Source organism: Chlorella variabilis, assembly GCF_000147415.1.
Source record: "Chlorella variabilis unplaced genomic scaffold CHLNCscaffold_12, whole genome shotgun sequence".
NCBI lineage: Eukaryota > Viridiplantae > Chlorophyta > Trebouxiophyceae > Chlorellales > Chlorellaceae > Chlorella > Chlorella variabilis.
This window is the reverse complement of record NW_005435076.1, coordinates 524,649-542,881: the sequence shown is the minus strand read 5'-3', so window position 1 is coordinate 542,881 and position 18,233 is coordinate 524,649. Positions and strand designations below refer to the sequence as shown.

Here is an 18,233-nt window from a genome sequence, read left to right as displayed (position 1 = left end):
CTCCCCGCTTACTTGACGCCGTGGATGGTGAAGGGCAGGCTGCGGTGCACCAGCTCGGCCAGCTGAGGTCCGTCCTTGGCCGCCATGCTACCTGATGAACTCCCAGTTGGCTGCTAACAGAACAATCGGGGTTGTGGTGTCGATCAAGCCTCCCGGGGGAGGCTGAGCGTGCAGCGTGGTGCTTTGAGCTCCGAGTTTGTGCGAGGGCGTCCACGATTGTTGGCAGCGGGATGCTCAAGGAAGATGGGGCAGCAGCAGGGGATGCCCTGAAAGCGGATTTGACGCAGGCGCCAGCGCGATGCGCTTCGTTGACCAGCGCCGCGTTTGACCGCCAGCGAGGCGCCCAACAGCATCGAAGCGTATGGTGTTTACAGTGCTCGATGTGGACCATACTGCTGAATAAATGAAATTGGAGGCACGGGTCACAGCTCATCCTTGCGCTGCCACTCGTCGTTGCCGCCAAACAGCTCGCGCAGGTGGAGGGGCGGCTGGAGGGCCGTGAGGCATGCCCTGGGCACACGCGCTCTTGACCACACACATGCCCAGCAGGCCCCGCTGCCGCAGCCGCTGCACCAACACCATCCACCTGCGCCAGCCGCCGCCGCGGCCCCGCAGCGCGGCACCCCCACCTTCTTGTGCTGCTGCGACTCCCAAAAGGGGCGGAAGGCCTCCACAATGGCCCGCGCCTCGCCCGCCCGCCCCTCCTCGCCATCCAGCCACGTGTCAACCCACAGCATGGAGCGGCGCGGGGCGCCCACGGCGGGCAGCTCCTCGCCCCAGTGCATGTCGGGCCCCGCGTAGATCGAGAAGCAGATGACCTTGCCGTGGCAGCAGGGGGAGTGGGAGCTGCGGGGCGGCGGGTGGAGGGGTGCGGCGGCTGGGAGGGGGAGGGGTGGGGCAGGCGAGGCGGCGCAGCCAGAGCACCCGGCAAGGGACTGCCACCGCCACTCCACCCCGGGCCCGCCGCCCTCCCACCCGGTCGCCCAGCGGGCCACCCTGCCAGCCAGGGCCGCCACCCACCCACCCCACCCCACCCACCTGACATCAATATCCATGACCTCTGTGTCGCAGGCAAACACAGAGCCGTCGGGCATGGACATGAGCTGCCTGGCCGCTGCCTGCGCCGCCGCCAGCGTGTTCACCACATGCACGTCGGGCGGCGGTTCGTTTCGGAACGCCGCCGCAATCGCCTCCTCGCTGACCTCCGCCGCCTCGCCGCCGCCGCCGACCGCCTGCTGCTGCTGCTCGGCCGGCGGCGGCGCCGCCGCTGCTGCCTGCCGGGCTGCAGGGGGGGTGTGAGCCGCTGCGTACAGGCCCGCGCCGTCCCCTGCCGTGCTCGGCTGCTGGGGCCGCAGAAGCGGCGCCTGCTGCGCTGCTGCGGTGGGTGAGGCGGCGGCGCCCCAGCTGCTGGCGCTGTTGCCAAAGCTGCTGCTGCTGCTACTGCTGCCATTGGTGCTGCTAGATTCCGAAAAGCTCGCTGCTGGCAGCGGCGCGTGCTGTTGCGCAGCCGCTGCCCCGGCGACGGCAAACGCATGCGGCACGGCGGGCCCCACCACCGCGCCCTTCAGCCGCTGCACTGTCTGCTGCTGCCACCGCTGCTGCGACGCTCTCGCCTGGAGCTGCAGGCTGGGCGTGTCGTCCCCGGCAGAGATGCGGCGCACCGCCTCATCATGCACCTTGTTGAGTCGGCTGCGATGCGCCCGCTCGGCCGCCTTGGTCGACTTGGGATAGGCCTGGAGGCCAGGCACGCCGCTGCAGGACACAAACGCCATGCTTTGCGGAGTCAGAAGCAGGACATCGGCCATGGTGCGATGGGCAGGGAGAAGCAGCAGCAGAGACTGTGATTAGGCAGCGGCGGTGGAGGCGGCAAGATGGCCCCGCCGCTGCAGGGCGCCCACCTGCGTGCGTCGGTGAAGGACGCCTGAGCGACAATTGAGCGCAATCTCGACAGTCCCCGCCGCCTCATTCGGCTACTGGAGCACTGCTGCGGCAGGAGGGCGGTGCCACTGCTACCATGTAGCGGCAGGGTGCTAGAAGCCCTGTGGTGTGCTGACTTGGATGTGTGGGGTTGGTGGGAGCCTTGAACAGACGTAGACATGCTGCTGGGGAGCCCTCAGCGAGGCCCCGCCATGCAGCTCAGTCGACAGCAGCGCAAAACCTACAGGCTCAGCTGCCGCAGGCCTGTGGGCGAAACACGGAGAAGCAGGGACGCTCCGCACTCCAGGGAGCGCATTGCAGTACGTTCAGTACTGACTGCACAAAAAGCCGGCCCACACGGTCGCTGATGGCTTTTCCCGATGCTCAGATCTACTGCCCTGCATGCTCTCCTTATTCTCCTGGGCGGTCTGGGAGGGGTGCTTGGGAAGCCCGGGCTGATCGAGCTCACGGCAGACACCTTTGAGTCCACCTTCAAAGCGCTGCCGGAGGACAGATGGGTGCTGGCCGAATTCTATGCCCATTGGTGAGCCCGCCTGTCTGCCCTCCCCCCGCCGCCGCTCTTCCCGCCTGGCGCTGCGGCTCGACGCTTAGGCCTGGTGCACCCTGCTGCAGGTGCCCAGCATGCCAGCGCTTCCAGCCCGAGTACGAGAAGGTGGCGGCATACTTTGCGGAGCGCGGCGAGCAGGAGCCGGTCATCACGGTGGCCCGCCTGGACTGCGCCAGCCACGTGAGGGCGGCGGCAGCTGTGCTGTGCAGCCGTGAAGGCCTGCTGCCCCCATGCTGGCAGGCAGGCAGAATGGTGCTGCTGCGGCAGATCCCTGGGCATATAGCCAGCCACCTACTGCCTCGTCGTTGCCATGTGTTTGGCCTGTCCCGACCGCCGTCCTTCCGCTCCTCCTCCCACGGCCTCGTCACCCTCCATGCAGGGCGACATGTGCAGCAAGTTCAAGGTGACCGGCTACCCCACCATGAAGCTGGGCAGCGCTGCTGACCTGGCGGCGCTGGCGCTGGACAAGCTGACGGACGTGCGGGCCGCCTCGCGCCATGCCGACTCGGTCATTGCCTGGCTGGCCAAGCACCTGGATGTGTAAGTGGCTGGCTGGCGCGGCGTGGCGTGGCTTGCAGAGGGGGCCTGGCGTGAGGCTCACATGCAGGGGCATGCCAGCAGGCTGAAGTGAGCTGCACGCGGGCCAGGGTTGGCCACAACAGGGTAGGTGGCTCGCACGCTGCAGCACCCTTCCGATGAAGCAACACAACCGGCCCTCCCCGCCCGCCTGCAGCAAGTTTGACGCCACATCTGGCGCCGGCAGCGGCAGCGGCAGCGGCGGCGGCGGTGGCGGCGACGACAGCAGCAGCAGCGGCGATAGTGGCAGCGGCGGCGGGGCCGCCGCCTCTGGCAAGCTCAGCCTGGGGCGCCGCGGCGGCGCCCGGCAAGAGCCGTTGGAGCTACCCGGCCAAGCTGCGGCTGCCGGCGCTGCTGGCGCCGCAGGAGCGGCGCAGGCTGGCGGTGGTGGTGGTGGCGGTACTGGTGGTGTGGACCTGGTTGATGTGGAGGGCGCCACGATCAAGTCCTGGCAGTACATTGTGGCGTCCCCGCTGCTGCTCAAGGGCCCCGAGGCGCGGCAGGGGCTCAAGGACTGGGTGGACCTGCTGGCGGACAGCCACCCGGTGGACAGGTGGGTGGCCTGCAGCCTGTGAGGGGCTGGAAGGAGGGCTGGGCGCTGTGCCGGCATGGGCTGGCTTCAGGCGGGCATAGGGGTTGGGCGGGCCCCTTCATGTGCTGAGCACCGAGCCAAGGGCCAAGCCAGCCGTCTGCATGCTCATTTCCAACCTTGGTTGCATGCTCCGCTTGCTCTGTGTACCTGCCCGCCGTTCATACCCTCGCATGCGCTGTTTCCGCGCAGGTGCGCCGCGGGGGCGGAGCGGCTGCAGGAAGCCCTGGATGAGCTGTGGCCCGACGACCAGGACCAGCCCAGCAAGGGGCTGGGAGACCTCCAAATCTGCCCCGGCACCACCTTCAAGGTGAGGCGTGGGGTGCAGGAACTGCTGGGCAGGGGAGAGGAGCAGGGCTGGCCATGCTGCACCTACCCCCAACCCTGTCCTACCCTGCCCCGCCCCGCCCCGCGCCCCACCTGCAGGACTGGCGGGGCTGCCGCGCCTCCTCCCCCGACCGCCGCGGATACACCTGCGGCCTGTGGCAGCTCTTCCACTCGCTGGCCAGCCGGCTGCCCGAGACAGAGAACGCAGGGGCGGTGTGGCTGGCGGCGGTCAAGGGCTTTGTGGGCAGCTACTTCCAGTGCAGCGAGTGCGCCAAGCACTTCATGGCGCACGCCGCGCGCGAGGAGGCGCTGGCTGTGGCCACCAAGCGCGACGCCGTACTGTGGATGTGGCACACACACAACATTGTGAGCGGGCACCTGCGCCCGCACCTCTCCGCCACCTGCGCAGGCGGGCGTGATGCTGCCCGTGGGGCCGGCCGGTTGCTGGCCCACCGTCCCCCCTGCCTCACCCACGCCTCCACACCCCCCAGCACCAGCTGGCAGCGCCGGCGCCGGGGTCACCGCTGCGCTTGCCCCCTGGCCGTGTGTGCAGGTCAACCGGCGGCTGGCTGGCGAGGACAAGGCCGGCGACGGGGCGCCACATGTGCAGTTCCCGCCCGCCGCGCTGTGCCCCAAGTGCAGGAGGGCGGACGGCCAGGGCGCGGCGCACGACGAGGCGGTGCCTTGGGACGAGGATGAGGTGTACGCTTTCCTCCTCTCCCACTACAGCGGCCGGGCGCAGGAGGCGGGCGGCGGCGGCCTGGGCCTGCGCGCGCGGCACTCGGGGTGGGGCGACGCGGCGCTGGTGGTGGGGCTGGTGGCGGGGTGCGTGTACACCGCGCTGCGCCGATCCGCGCAGTACGCGCTGCGCAAGTCGGAGTCGCGCAACCTGTGATGGCGGGCAGCCGGGTCACGGCGGCGCCTGCCGGCTGCCTGCGGCCGCACCCCGAGCGCCCGCCCCTCCCCGCACACTGAGGACCAACCAACCACCCAACTTGTGATCGCACTGTGTAACCAGCATTGATTCAGAAGGATCCACGTATATGGCCGGTGAAGACAGCTCAGCCCGGGCGCGGCAATGCCGTGGAAGGGGGTTCTACAAACGGGCGGCGCGTCCCGACGGGGCCGCCGCGCCCGCCTCACGCGGGAGGGAAGGCGCCCAGGCGCTGCACGTGCGCCAGCACCGCCGGCAGGCCCTGCGCCTGGAAGGCCTCGTGTGCCAGGCGGAAGCCGTCGCCGTAGCTGCGGGCGGCAGCCAGCAGGGGGCAGCATTCAGGGGTGAGGGAGGGGGCTTGGAAGCTAGAGGATGCAGTCGGCAGGCAGGCGCAGCTCCGATGCAGTCGGCAGGCAGGCGCAGCTCCCGGACCAAAACAGCACAGCAGGCAGGCAGGGTGCGCGGTGTTGTGGCGTCCCCTGCCGGCCGCCAGCCGCTCACATGGCAGACGTGTCGCTGCGGATCTGGTGGGCGAAGAAGGCCGCCAGCCGCTCCTCATACTCATCCTGGAACCCCGTCTGCAGGCAGGAGGGACACAGGTGGTACCTGTCTAGCATCGCAGAGGCACTGCACGGCGTGGCCGAGGCGGCAGCGGGTGCGGGGAGGTGGGCAGCGGGCAGCGCAGGGCAGCTGTGCCGTGCGTGGGTGCACGGGCCAGGCGGCCTGGAGCGCGCCTGTGCCTGCTGGCCTTCCAGCCACAGGTAGGCCATCAGCTGGCACAGCCCCTCCTCCACCTGCTCCGGCAGGTGCTGGTGGGAGGAGCAGCCGCTCATGCGCAGCCAGGCGTGCATGCACTCGTGCGCCAGGATGCTGCCCGTCAGCAGGCGGGGCAGGCCGTACAGCACCTGCGGGGACGCACATGTGCGGTGGCGGGGTGGCACGGCCCCAGCAGGCGTGTGTGGCACTGGAGGCCCCGCCCCGTCCAACCCATGCCACGCCGCAGCGGTGTGGCACCTCCCCACAGGGCCGCACCCCCCCGCCGCCAGGCTCACCAGGATGCCAGTGACCTCGCAGTGCGTGGGCCCCACGCGCACCGCCTCGCGCTGGATGGCAAAGGGGTTGCCGCCCGGGATCCTCAGGATGGAGCGGATCAGGCTGTACTCCTCTGTCAGCGTCAGCCCTGCAGCGCCACACGCCCACACACACACGCGCCACACGATGTCGGTGAGCCGAGCCGTCGGCCGCCGTGGCGTGGTCTCAGTGGAGCTGGGGAGTGGATGGGCGGATGGCGCCCATCCAGCCCGCCGGCGCATCACGATGCGTAGGGGCTGGTCGAGGCATGCCGGCACCCAGCCATCCAGCTGCCCAGCCCAGCCCAGCCCAGCCCCAGCCCACCTCTGACGTGGAAGACGGGCCCCGCGCCGCGCCCCTTGCCCCGCGTCTCCTGCCCCTCCGCCTCGTTCAGCGCCCCGCTGTCCACCAGCATCATGGGCGGCACCACAGGCAGCGGCATGCCCATGCCGACGTAGAAGCTGCGGCAGGGGCGGGCCCACAACAGCGCTGTGAGCTACGAGGCACGGGGGCAGGGGTCGATGCCAGCCTGGCAGGCTGGGGCAGGCTGGGGCAGGTTGGGGCAGGTTGGGGCAGACTGGGGCCCAGCAGTCAGCGCCGGCCCCACCGCCGCCCCGCACGCCCACCTGAGCACGTTGTGCCACAGCGGCTGCGCGTCGCGTGTGTCTGTGGTGATGGTTCCCAGGCAGGGCAGGCACACCTGGCGCCCGTCCTCCAGCTCAGCCCAGGTGTCGGCCTGGGCGTGGGGCCGCAGGCGCTCGCACGAGGCGCAGCGCGGCGTGCCGTCGTGGATGTGGTGCGGGCAGAAGCGCTGCCGCCAAAAGGCCACCTCTGACCACACGATGCGGCGGTGGGCCTGCGGGGCAGGGCGGCAGGCGGGCAGGGGAGGCTGGGAGGCATGCCCAGGCGCGGCGCTGCGGCTGTGCGGCGGGCTGCTGCTCCGCTGCCTTCCACCCCTGCAGGAGACGCCAGCGGCTGCGTGCCGGCCCCCGCAGCTCTCCGCGCTGCTCCCCACACCGCCACCCGCGCACCTCCTCCGGGCAGTAGTCGCCGCACACGTCGCACTTGGGGTGGAACTTGGCTCGGTGGCAGTCCAGGTGGTACAGCCGACCCTCCCGCTCACAAAACGGCACCCCGCCGCGGTCGCCGATGGGGCGGTGGCACCCGGCACACACCAGGCAGCCCAGATGCCAGTTCCTGCCCAGGGCAGAGATGTGGGGGCTGCGCGCGCCCAGCATGCCAAACAGAGAGCCGCCGCAGCCGCCGCAGCGCCGGCGGTCGTACTGCGCTGCTGCCGGCGCCGCTGCCGGCGCCGGTGACAGTGCCGCTGGCGCTGCTGCCGGTGCCGGGCTTGCAGGAGGGGCAGCTGCTGCGGAGGGTGGGGCGCCAGCAGGGGGCCTGCCGGCTGCTGCTGCTGCTGCAGCCGTGGTGGCTGCCAGGTTGGCCCCCAACGGTCCTGTGGCTACTGGCGCAGCTGGCTGCTGCCGCTGCTGCTGCCGCTGCTCCTGGTGCTGCTGCTGCTGCCACAGCTGCTGCTCTTCCAGATCGAACTGTCGCTGCAGCGCCAGCGCCAGAGCCTCGTCCTCAGACAGCTGCTGCTGGGGAGGCTGCCAGCTGGGGCTGCGATGGTCAGGGTGCGGGGCAGGGGCAGGCGTATGTGCCGGCGCGTGGTGCGCCCGAGCGGGCTGCTGATATGCCTGCGGCTGCTGGTGGGGGTGGTACGCTGGCGGGGGCTGGTAGTATGGCTGCTGCTGCTGCTGCTGCTGCTGCGGGTCGACAACGCGCTTCAGCCCCTGCCACAGCTGCGAGCTGCCGCTGCTGATGCGCTGCACGGCGCCCGACGACGCCTGCCGGATGCTGTCAGCCAGCTTGCCGCCCCCTCGCCCGCCCAAGGCACCCACACCCGCACTGGTGCTGCCACCGGCGCTGCTCGCAGCCGCCACGCCGGCGCCGGCGCCGGCAGGAGTGGCTGCTGGGGACGGCGTGGGCGCAGGCGCTCCCTGGCCTTGCTGCCGCCGCGCTGCCTCGGCATACTCAGCCTCCTGCACCCAGCAGCCCCCATGCGTCAGCCCATCAGCTAGCTCATCAGCAGCACGCGTAGCACTGCACCAGGTGCGGTGCATAAGGCAGCACCAGCCTGTTCCGCAGCAAGGGCCAGGCAGCGAGGCGCAGGGTGGCAGCCTGCCTGCAGCTCCCGGGCCAGGCGCTCATCATGCTCGGCCGCCGCCGCGCTGCCCTTCGCAAGCGCCGCATCCTCGCTGCTCAGCGCCAGCGCGATCTGCAGCTGCTCCTCCTCATCAAGCTGAAGGGAGTGCACGCTGGAGGTGCGGGCGTGGGCGGGCGCCGCCATTCTGCGCCCAGCAATGCTGGTGTGGGTGCCACAGGGCCGCCGCCAGGAGACCCAACGTCGGTGACGTCTGGCGGCGTCTGGCGGCAGGCGGCGCCCAGCTGGGCTTGCCACCGGCGCACCTCACTGCTGCACTCTCCTTTCCGATCGGCGAAGCTGCTGCCGGCAGGGAGGACCCTCTGGCTTTGGGAAACGTCGACCGATCGTGGAGGCACCGAGCGGGGTGCAGCCCTGTCCTTCCCAACCCTCCCTGTCAAGTTTTCTGATCCATGCAAAGGCCACTGGCATTGATACGCCATGAAAGGGGTTGCATGTCGGTGCCAACTGAGCACTGAGCTGGACAGCGAGGTTGCTTTTGCCTGCAAGCATTCCAATTTCTTGCTAAAATACACTGATCGCCATGGCAGCCCCGTTGTGCAGAGTGTGAGCCGCATAGCTACCGCAGTGTCCGCAACTCGCTCCGGCTGGCCCCTGCGCTGCTACTCACGACCTGGGGGACCGTGATGTAGAGATGCGGCACGCAGCAGCGCCGCAGGAACCCCACTGACGCCGCCGCCAACCCGCCCCGCTGTTGGCTGCCGCTGCCGCAGGTGCCGCCAGCACACGGCAGGGTACACGTGCCCGCGCTGCAACGCCCGCTACTGCTCCCTGGACTGCTACAGGCAGCACTCGGACCGGTGCACGGAAGGCTTTTACAGGTGCGCAGCAGTGCCGCAGGCCGCTGTTGCCTGCCGTGAGCAACCCTCCACACTTCCTGCCTGGCCTCCTGTGTCCAACACCCGTGCCTCTCGTCTGCCTGCCCGCCTCGGTCCCCACCGCAGGGATTCCGCGGTGTCGGAGCTGCGCAGCATCAGTGCAGGCGAGGATGAGCGGCAGCGCATGCTGGAAATCCTGCAGCGCATGCACCAGCAGGAGCTGGGCGGCGGCGGCAGCGGCGCCAGCAGCGGCGACGAGGGCGGCGAGGAGAGCGAGGAGGAGGGCGGGCTGTCGGCCCAGACGCTGCACCGCCTGCTGGCCAAGGTGCGTGCCTGATGCCGGGCCTTGCAAGCGGGCCGTGGCGGCTGGCTGCCCCTGCCAGCTGGCACACGCGTGGCGGTCGCGCGATCCACCTGGCTGGCTTGGAGGGCCTGCTGCCAGCATTGCTCTGCTGCGGGCCTGCCCGCCGCAGATGGAGGCGGCTGGGGGCGTGCTGGATGTGGGCGCCGACGACCTGAGCCCCGCTGAGCTGGCGGCCTTCCACCGCGCGCTGGCGGCGGGCGAGCTGAGCGGCACGGTGCAGCCCTGGCAGCCCTGGTGGCTGTCTGAGGCGGCGGCGGGCTTGGAGCTGGGTGCGCGGGGCACGCCGCTGATGACGGCGGTGGGGGAGGGCGAGACGGGGCAGCAAGGTGGCGACGGGGGCGCCCCGCAGCAGCGACAAGCGGGGGGCAGCAGCGCGGCAGGCGCCGCGCCTCTGGCAGCAGCAGCAGCGCCTGGGGCGGCAGGTGGTGGCGGCGGGCTGCCCGAGCCGCCCAGCCGCGCGCTGCCGCCGCTGGCGGCGCTGACCAAGGCGGCGCCGTCACCGCTGCTGCAGTACCAGCTGCTGGATCTGCTGTACGCGTACTGCCTCACCCTCAGGCTGTACAATGGCGACTACCAGTGCGAGGCGGAGGCGGCGGCAGGCCTGCTGTTTGGCATGTCAGCGGTGCTGGCAGCCGTGGCCCCCTCGCCTGGCGGCGGCGGCGGCGAGGGCGATGCCGCCGCCGTGCCGTCAGTGCTGCTGGGCTGCCTGCAGCGCGCTTGCCAGCCGCCAGCGGGCAGCCAGGACAGCAGGGGCTTTGCCATCGGGGTGCTTTCGGATGTTGCGGCGGTGCTGCAGCTGGGGCGGGCGGTGGTGCTGACGGCGGTCATGGACCTGTCGCGGGTGCTGGAGGCGGCGCGGCAGCAGCTGGAGGGGGCAGCACCTGATGCCAGTGGCAGCGGCGGTTCGCCGAGCAAGCAGGTGCGTGTGTGTGTGTGGAGCAGCATGGCAGGCATTGCGGCAGCAGCCTGCCAGCCTGATTGCTGCGTGTGTGTTCCCCTCCCCCCGGTGGGTGCTGAGCGTGCTCGCTCCTCGTTGCCCCTGCAGCAGCGGAAGGAGCTGCGCAGGCGCCTGGTGGCTGCCGAGCGCAAGCTGCTCTTCTTCCTGGCATGGGCCAACGAGCAGCCCCCTGAAGTGTATGACCTGCTAGCGCTGGCTGTAGCGGCAGAGCACCGGCAGCATGCGGCAGCAGCAGCAGCGGCCGGAGGCAGCCCTGATATACAAGTGACAGGATCCCAGCCCGGGGCTGGCAGCAGCAAAGGCGACGGCGCCAGCAGCGGCGGCGGCGCGCCAGCGGCGCCTCGGGCTGTTCTGATTGAGGAGCTCTGATGCTGCTGCCGCTCGCGTAGCAGGCGTGCATGCACCGGCCCGTCCTAAACTCTCGGAGGCAGATGAATTGTAGGATGCCTTACAAACGTCCGGAAAAACAAAATGAAGTGTGCTGCCTGTCCATACAGCCGCCTACTGGCTGACCACCACATACTCGGCGGGAGGTGCAGGTGGCGCCGGGTACTCGGCAGGCCCGTGCCGCCTGTCGGAGCCCTTCTTCTTTGGCCGCCGGTGGTTCATCTTCTTGGCGCCCTTGAACTCTGCGGCCAGCAGGGTGCCGAACGGCACAGCGAGGCACGGAAACTCAACACAACGTTGGCGCTACTCAACACGCACGGGCGCCGCACAAGCGTCGGCCGCCGCAGCCGGCACCGCTCTCGCAACGGCTGCCCGCGAGGCAGCGCGCCTCCATGAAGCAGCTGCATTGTGCGCTATGTCCTCGCTGGGCGCTGCGCTGCCCGAGTTGGCTGGCAGCAGGAATGGCTGAGGGGCATGCAAGAGTTGGGCAGCATCCGCTTACGGGGCTTGGTGGAGCACGTGGTCACCTCGCGCCTGCTGCCTGCCAGCGTTCCCGCGCCGCTGCTGCAAGGGAGCGCCACAAACATCACGATATCGCACGCCGTCTCCACGGGACCTCGGCCCAGGCCTCCAGACTCAACGAAAACCCACAATGTGGCACAACGCAGGTGCAAGGGGCCGCACGGCCATCACTGGCGCCGAGTACCGCCTGCCGCCCATGTACCTCGGTGCTGCGCCGTGATGCTAGTGTCTGGAGCTTCCTCCTGTTACAGGTTGCCTTCCGTCTCAAACCCCACATTCAATGCCAGGGCCTGTCAGCGGCGCCGTCAGGGTCCAGCCTGCCCTGCTCGCTGCTGCCTGCATCAAGGGTCGGCGCGCCACTCGCTGCCGGCCGCGCCGGCACTGGCTGCTGCCTGCCTGGCAGCATCTGGTGCTCCAGCGCCGCCCACGGGTTCTCTAGCATGGAGGGGTTGAAGAAGGCCTCAATGCCCTGGCCGCCGCTGCCGCTGCTGCCGCCGCCTCGGCCGCCGCCCCGGCCCCTGCCGCCCCGGCCTGCTTGGGGCACAATTGACAGGGACAAACAAAGAAGATACGTCAAGTCAGAGCATGCTAGCCACACAGTGTCTTCCACGGTCACTGCTGACCTCTCCTGCCTCTTGGCACTGCCACACAACCAAAGCCGCCAGCTGTGCTGGCCCGTCCCCAGCCGGGCACACCCTCCGCAACTGCCCACCCAACTGCCCTACATGCAGTTCACCTCCGCCCGGCTGCTTTCGTCCACGCCCACCACCCCGACTTTTCCCGCCACCACCACAAAACTGCTGCATGTATGCAGCCTGCTGCTGCTGCATGGGCGGGTCCTGGAGGCCTGGCGGCGGCGGCGGGCCTCCGAAGAACGATGCGGGCGGTGGTGGCACATGTGATGGAGGCGGTGGCTAAGGTGGCAGGGCCCCGCCAGGCCCGGCCCGCTGGTAAGGCGGGGGCGGGCGCTGCTGCTGCTGCTGTGGTAACCCGGGTATGGGGGGTGGGGGCGGCTGGCCGCAAGCCGGCCGCGGTTGGCTTGGCAGGGGCCCCTGGGCCTAAGCTGGGGGCGGCGGCGGGCCGGCAAGTTGGGCCCCGCCTGCCTTGGCCGCCTCTTGCGCCGCGGACGCTACGTCATTGCGGCGCTGCTGCTGCGCCTCTCGCGAGCGCTGCATGGCGCCCACTGGGTCGCTGCAAGCCAGCGAGCGGGCGGCGAGGCAGGTGAGGCAGCAGCAGGAGGTGAGATGCAACAAAGCCGAGGTGTGCAGCCGGCGGCCCATGCCTCAACAAGCCCATGGCGGCACGGTCCACTGAATGCCAGTCTTCTATCGAGCTGCTGCAAAGTCAGCGCCCCCGTGGAGCCTGCCTGGGGAAAGATTGCCTCATACAATTAATGGTATGAGGTTATGACAGCTCGGCCCACCTGTAGAAGCTGCATGGCCCCGAGCTGGCGGGCCCTTTGCCCTCGTCGGCAAATGGGTTGGCCAGGGCCCCCGCGCCGCCGCCCGCCCCTCCTCCACCTTCTGCGTCTGCAGCCGACTGGCTGAGGGCCTTCAAGCGCTTGCGGCGGTCGTCAGAGTTCTCCATCGGCGGCAGCGGCGGAAGGGCGGCGGTGGTGGCACCGGCAGTGGCACAGAGGCCGTTGGTGCGCGCCTACTGCCGTCGCTGGACACTGACACGCTGCAGGGCCTTGTTCCTACGAAGCCTTGGGTGGCTGTGGCGGGTGATGGCACAGCTTGTGGCTTCCTTCTGATGGATCTGTGCAGATTGGACCCGTCTCTGCAATGTGAACATGCGTGCACGGCGCCAGGAGGCCGCAATTCGCTGCCACGGTGCCTCCCCTTTCTAATGCTTCTGGCGCCATTTCTGCGCTCTGGTGGCCCTACCTTCGGCCATCTCATCCGCATTGCGGTCTTCTGGGCGTTGCAGCGATGCCCACATCGTGGGCGGAGGCTTTGGCTGCCGCCGTGTCCAAACAAGGCCTGCAAGTCGAGGAGATAAAGAAGCTCGAGCTGGACCATAGTTGCAGGACGAGCGCAGTAGAGGTGTGCGGTAGACCGCCGTAACCGCACGCCCGAACCCCACAGCAGCGGCGGCGGCGGCGGGACGCAGTGCCGGGTAGCTCCCGTCGCCCAAGGCGGATCTGGTCCTGGTCGGTGTGCCAGACGAGTTGGAGGAGGGCCATACAGCAGCCTGATGCACCCCACCACCTCGTTGATTGCAGGGGCTGGACGCATACACCAGCCTCGAGAAGCTCTCTTTGGCGAGCCTGGGCCTCAAGTCGCTGGCCGGCCTTCCACCGCAGCTCACCTGCCTTCAGGTCAACGATAACAACCTCATAGGCGCGGCCCTCACCGCCCTCACGAGCCTGTCCAAGCTGCGCCGCCTTGATCTCGCTGGTGGGTAGAACAGAGTTCCTTGGTGATCACCACATGAACACGCCGCCGTGCTCTGCGGCCCCATTCCCTGCCGCGACACCACTAGATTCGCTTGCGGGCCACATTGGCGGCATAGGCTCTAACCACGGTGTGCCTTGCATCCGGATGGCTCCCACACTCCCACACTGGCTTTTTTCTACGGCGGCTGCTCGTACTTCACTCGCCGGCCGCCGCCCGTAGTGCTGGCGGAGGGCAAGCCCCTCGCTGGCTTCCCCCGCCCGATCTCCGCCGCGCGACACATCCCATCGGTCCCCGCGCCTTTCCCCGCATCCAACTCTGCCGCAGGCAACAGGATTGCGACCTGCAAACAGCTTGAGCCCTTGAAGGCCCTCAAGCACCTTCACTCTCTTGACTTGGAGGGCTGCCCGCTCGCAGACATGCCGGAATACCGCGCTCACGTCTTTGAGGAGCTGCCATCACTGACGAGTGTGGACGAGCATAATAAGAACGGTGCGGGAAGCTGGCATCGGCTGCCGGCTGGCGACTGGGGATTGCAGCGCGCCGCCGGCACCCTGCACGGGGGAGCAGGGCAGGCCAGGGGCCCGACAGCTGGCCGGCCTCGCCGCCCGCCGTTCAAACCCATCCCTTCCCTGTGCCGCTCCCCACTGCAGATGAGGTGGTAGAGGCAGAGGACTCCGAGGTGGAGGTGGGTCTAGCTGATCTGTTTGCCTAGGCAGCGGCGTGCGGCAGGGGCGAGACGGTTGTTCGCGCTGCGGTCGCCTGCACTTTCCCGCACCACTGCCCTGGCCACGCGGGAGACCCCCAGCCTGTTTGGCCGGCTGAATGCAGGAGGAGGAGGAGGAGGAGGACGAGTACGAGGTGGGTGCGCCCAAGACGGCAGCCTAGGGAGCATGCGTAGCTTTGTTAGGGCCACTGTGTGGGGATACTATCTGCAGATCGACGCCCGCCGTTGCATTCTCCATGCGCACTTGCCTGACTGCTGGTGCCCCGTGGAATGTGCTGCAGGAGGAGGAGGACGAGGAGGACGGCGACGACGGCGAGGTGTGCAGAGCGCACAGCATCGGCCTTCCTCCATGCCTGGCGGCAGCAGCCTGTGCATCAGCCGGCAGTGCATCACTCGTCCGCTGCACGGCTTGGAGTGCAGATGCGTGGTGCTAGCCGCAGCTGCCTGACCCCTCCCTTGTTTGTCCACCTACAGGGCGAGGAGGGTGGCGAGGCCCCAGGTGCAGGCGGCGGTGGCGAGGCTGGCGGCGACGAGGAGGTGAGTAACTTTGCTGGTCTGGGTCTGCCACCATTGCCCCTGTCTGCAACACATCAACGGTGCGCAGCGTGCACTGGCCTGCTTGCACTGCACATTGACGTCTGTCCTGCGCTTCCGCTCCATGTGCTGCAGGATGATGATGTGAGTGGCGGCCGGGGCAGGCGGCCGCGGTCCCATTCCCCAGCCTGCCGCCTGTCTGGGGCCTTGCGCGGGTGCTGCGCATGGCGCGGGTCAGCTGACTGTTCCATCTGGCTGCCTGCAGGATGAGGGTGACGATGAGGACGATGGCGGTGAGGAGGAGGAGTACGATGGCGAGGTGCGGGGCGTGGGGCGGGACGGGCTTGGGATGCATCGCAGGGCCGCAGGGCAGGATGCCGTGCATGGCGCACTGGGAGCTGTTTACGCGGGCAAACTGGCAGCGGGGGAGCGCTGAGCGCGGCATGCCCCTACCTTATAAGTCTGCAGGGCGAGGAGGGCGAGGAGGGCAAGCAGTCGCCCACCACGGCAGCGCTGCTCAAGGTGTGGTGTGGCTGCTTGCAACGGAACACCGGCTGCGCCATGCCGTGCCGCTGCCTGCATGTACGCCCTACATCCCTTGGTGCAGCAGAAGCTGGGTTTGCTGTTTCCCAGGCCTTGCACCCGTGGCTCAAATGCTGCACATGTGGCTGCGCCGGTGTGCAGGAGGACCTGTCGGATGACGAGGAGGATTACGAAGTAAGCTGGGTGGCAGCTGGGTTGAGCACACTGATTTCTGTGTTGAATGTGCGACGCTTTGACTGTGTCACTCGTTCGCCTGCCTTTGGCCAACCAGTAGCACGCTGTCGCCGGTGGTGTGTGCAGGAGGAGGAGGAGGTCGATGATGAGGAGGTGAGGGCGAGCTGCGCTGACAGCTGCCGCCCCCGCCCAAGCTGCTGCTGTCTGCGTTTGTGCACCTGGCGGCACTCCCTATCCAAAATTGTTTCCTTGCCTGGCAAGCCAACCAGCACAAGGTGGTGAAGCTTGAGCGCTGCCTGGCCCGCTGTCCGCCTGTGGCCCATACTGCTGCAGCTGCAAGCTGACGTCGAGGAGCTCGTTCCCAAGAAGCGGAAGCGGGATGAGAGCGACGAGGGTGTGCACCAGCCTGCTTGGCCCAGCTGTTGCCCACCTGCGCCGCCGACAGCTTCTGCTCACTGGCGCTCCTGCTGCCTCCCCCTGCCTGCCGTGAAGACTATGAGTCTGAGGAGGAGGAGGAGGAGGATGAGTCGGAGGACGACGAATGAAGCAGGAACGGCATGCAGCGCGAGTTGCTGCACCCTTAGGCAGCCAGCCAGCCGCGCGGCAGCAGGCCGCCTTTGTCTCCACCACACCTCGCGGCACCCCTGTTTGGCCGCATACGTGACTGTGCGGCCCAGCGCTGGCGCCCCAACACTGCCCCAGCCAGATTGCACACCTGCAGGCCAGCCCCGCAGCCCATCTTTCTCTCACCTCACTCAGGCAAGCAGGTCGGAGGCGCCCAGTTGCCCAACATACAGCAATGTTTCCTTCTCGCCGCCCCTCTTCTGCGCATCCCGCCAGCACCTGTATTCAGTTGTACACCACACCCTTCCACGCACACACAGTACGCATGTGACCCGGGAGGACGTGTGTGCCGCCCTTTTTGACGGGACTTCGCCTGCTTATTATCTGTTCCCTCCTCAGCTGTTGCCTGCGCTGTTGTTGTGCTTTTGCCCCAAGAAATGGCATTCCTTCCTCCTCCTCCCCACCTTCTCGTTCCCTGTGACTGGAAAGGGTTTGTGTGTTGCAGAGTTCAGGCTAGGATGGGGGGTTTCCGGGGTCCGTACAGGAATAAGGAATGGCAGTGCATGGTCAACGGTACACACGAAATGGGGCGACGGGTTGGGGAATGTGCGGCAGGGGCAGCCGCATGGAGGGTTGTGGGCCAGCGCAAATGAAAGTGGGGGGAGGCGGAGGCGCTCTCGGCTGCGCACGACCAGTGGTAGTATACATATGCAGCCGGTGTGCATGGCGGCCGGCATAGAGCGTGCCAATTCGCCTCAAAAGAAGCACTACGAAATGGAACCGGCTAGGGAGTCCTCTCAGAAAAGAAGAAGGGGGAGGCAATAGGAAAAGGGGAGGCGAGCCCGCAGCCGTGACTGCTGGGGCGCGCCGACAGGTTGGTGCGAGGTCATTTCTTGTCGCTGCTGCTGCTGCTGCTGCCTGCATGCTGCGTGGTGCGCGGGCAGCGCGGCGCTTCAGCCCTCCAGCACCACCTTGGCGGCCAGGAAGACCACCACCCAGAAGGCGCCCAGCACCGCAATCTTGGAGGCGCCCGACCGGATCTTGCTGGCCATGGTGTCCAGCAGCACCTGGGCGCCCGCCACGGTACCAATCACGCCCGTCAGGAAGATGGCGGCCTGCGCAGGGGCGCGCGCGGGCAGAGGAGGGTGTGAGAGGGAGGGCGGGTGCGAGCCGTGTGCTGCTGCGTACACGTACGCAGAGCCAGGCCAACCCTGCCCGGGCCAGCCCCACCAGTGCCGTGCTGTGCCCATCCTCTATACGCGTGCTCACCGTGAGGAACACCTTCGTCTTCTCGTCCAGGCCCAGGCTGGCGGTGGCGTTGATGGCGGGCGCGCCGTTCTCCACCACGCTCACCCCCACCTCCTCAATGGTGGACAGCAGCAGGCCGCCGCCGGTGGCCGCCAGCCCCAGCACAAACGCGGTGATCAGCGGGCTGCTCTGCTTGGTGCCCTGGCCGTTGGGGGCGATGGGCACGTCGCCCTTCTCCTTGAACACGCTCAGGCCCAGCTCGCCGCCCGCAAAGCCGCCGGTCAGCTCGTTGCGGGTGGGGTACCTGTGGGGCAGGAGCGGCGGGACGGCAGGTGAGGCCGGGCGCTGGTGCACAGGCCGGGCACTCGTGCGGGGCTGGGCGGGCGCATGCTGGGTGCGCGCCCATGCGGGAGTGCGACCAGCATCGCTTGGCGGGCGTGCGCCTCACTTGCTGGCGTCGTCCTTGATCACGCGTCCGTTGCCCAGGTAGATGGTGTCGCTGCCCTTGGCAATGGGCTGCGGCGCGCGCACGGGCTTGGCCTCCTTCTTGGGGGCGCCGTTGAGCTCCACCTCGCGCTGGTAGGCCGCCACAAACTCCTTGAGCCCCTTCTCGCCGCCGGCCCAGCCGCCTGCAGGGCAGGTGCGCGGGGAGCGGCCGCGTGGTGAGCCCCAAGTGGCGGCGGGGGGGCGCGCTCCTGCTGTACCTGCCTGCTGCCTGCAGACACACACAGCTGCCGCCAGCTAGGGCAGGCGGGCAGGCGGCTGGGAGGCCTCACCAGAATACTCATCGCG

The 18,233-nt window shown here is 68.7% G+C and overlaps 7 protein-coding genes across 7 annotated transcripts in view; 3 read left to right on the top strand and 4 right to left on the bottom strand.

Moving 5' to 3' along the window:
* Nucleotides 1-86, bottom strand: part of CHLNCDRAFT_134785 (hypothetical protein) — a gene marked incomplete at both ends in the record, with an annotated part of 4,493 nt that extends 4,407 nt beyond the window's left edge. The window contains one exon of the mRNA XM_005846844.1: nt 18-86. Within this exon, the coding sequence (XP_005846906.1) occupies nt 18-86 (69 nt within the window). The remainder of the gene's footprint in view (nt 1-17) is intronic.
* A 336-nt stretch (nt 87-422) lies between these two features.
* On the bottom strand, nt 423-1,805 carry CHLNCDRAFT_134784 (hypothetical protein; the record flags this gene model as incomplete). The annotated part of the gene is made up of 3 exons (XM_005846843.1): nt 423-488; nt 630-846; nt 1,039-1,805. 3 exons carry the CDS (start codon nt 1,803-1,805, stop codon nt 423-425), a joined length of 1,050 nt encoding a protein of 349 aa, XP_005846905.1.
* A 492-nt stretch (nt 1,806-2,297) lies between these two features.
* CHLNCDRAFT_134783 (hypothetical protein) lies at nt 2,298-4,872 on the top strand (the record flags this gene model as incomplete). Its single annotated transcript, XM_005847026.1, has 7 exons — nt 2,298-2,461; nt 2,551-2,665; nt 2,865-3,025; nt 3,219-3,614; nt 3,843-3,960; nt 4,077-4,313; nt 4,531-4,872. 7 exons carry the CDS (start codon nt 2,298-2,300, stop codon nt 4,870-4,872), a joined length of 1,533 nt encoding a protein of 510 aa, XP_005847088.1.
* Nucleotides 4,873-5,000: 128 nt separating this feature from the next.
* CHLNCDRAFT_35770 (hypothetical protein) lies at nt 5,001-7,220 on the bottom strand (the record flags this gene model as incomplete). Its single annotated transcript, XM_005846842.1, has 7 exons — nt 5,001-5,219; nt 5,413-5,489; nt 5,646-5,816; nt 5,964-6,091; nt 6,307-6,443; nt 6,609-6,838; nt 7,014-7,220. 7 exons carry the CDS (start codon nt 7,218-7,220, stop codon nt 5,117-5,119), a joined length of 1,053 nt encoding a protein of 350 aa, XP_005846904.1. The 3' UTR covers nt 5,001-5,116.
* Nucleotides 7,221-8,729: 1,509 nt separating this feature from the next.
* Nucleotides 8,730-10,715, top strand: CHLNCDRAFT_134781 (hypothetical protein; the record flags this gene model as incomplete). Its single annotated transcript, XM_005847025.1, has 5 exons — nt 8,730-8,752; nt 8,920-9,027; nt 9,151-9,349; nt 9,498-10,307; nt 10,434-10,715. The coding sequence occupies 5 exons, from the start codon at nt 8,730-8,732 to the stop codon at nt 10,713-10,715; spliced, it is 1,422 nt and encodes a 473-aa protein (XP_005847087.1).
* A 2,471-nt stretch (nt 10,716-13,186) lies between these two features.
* On the top strand, nt 13,187-16,174 carry CHLNCDRAFT_134778 (hypothetical protein; the record flags this gene model as incomplete). Its single annotated transcript, XM_005847024.1, has 13 exons — nt 13,187-13,300; nt 13,480-13,654; nt 13,979-14,143; nt 14,305-14,339; nt 14,483-14,512; nt 14,660-14,695; nt 14,853-14,915; nt 15,178-15,231; nt 15,381-15,434; nt 15,597-15,629; nt 15,756-15,782; nt 15,963-16,023; nt 16,122-16,174. 13 exons carry the CDS (start codon nt 13,187-13,189, stop codon nt 16,172-16,174), a joined length of 900 nt encoding a protein of 299 aa, XP_005847086.1.
* A 972-nt stretch (nt 16,175-17,146) lies between these two features.
* Nucleotides 17,147-18,233, bottom strand: part of CHLNCDRAFT_52757 (hypothetical protein) — a gene marked incomplete at both ends in the record, with an annotated part of 3,006 nt that continues 1,919 nt past the window's right edge. The window contains 4 exons of the mRNA XM_005846841.1: nt 17,147-17,308; nt 17,463-17,745; nt 17,890-18,070; nt 18,146-18,156. Of these exons, the coding sequence (XP_005846903.1) occupies nt 17,147-17,308; nt 17,463-17,745; nt 17,890-18,070; nt 18,146-18,156 (637 nt within the window). The remainder of the gene's footprint in view (nt 17,309-17,462; nt 17,746-17,889; nt 18,071-18,145; nt 18,157-18,233) is intronic.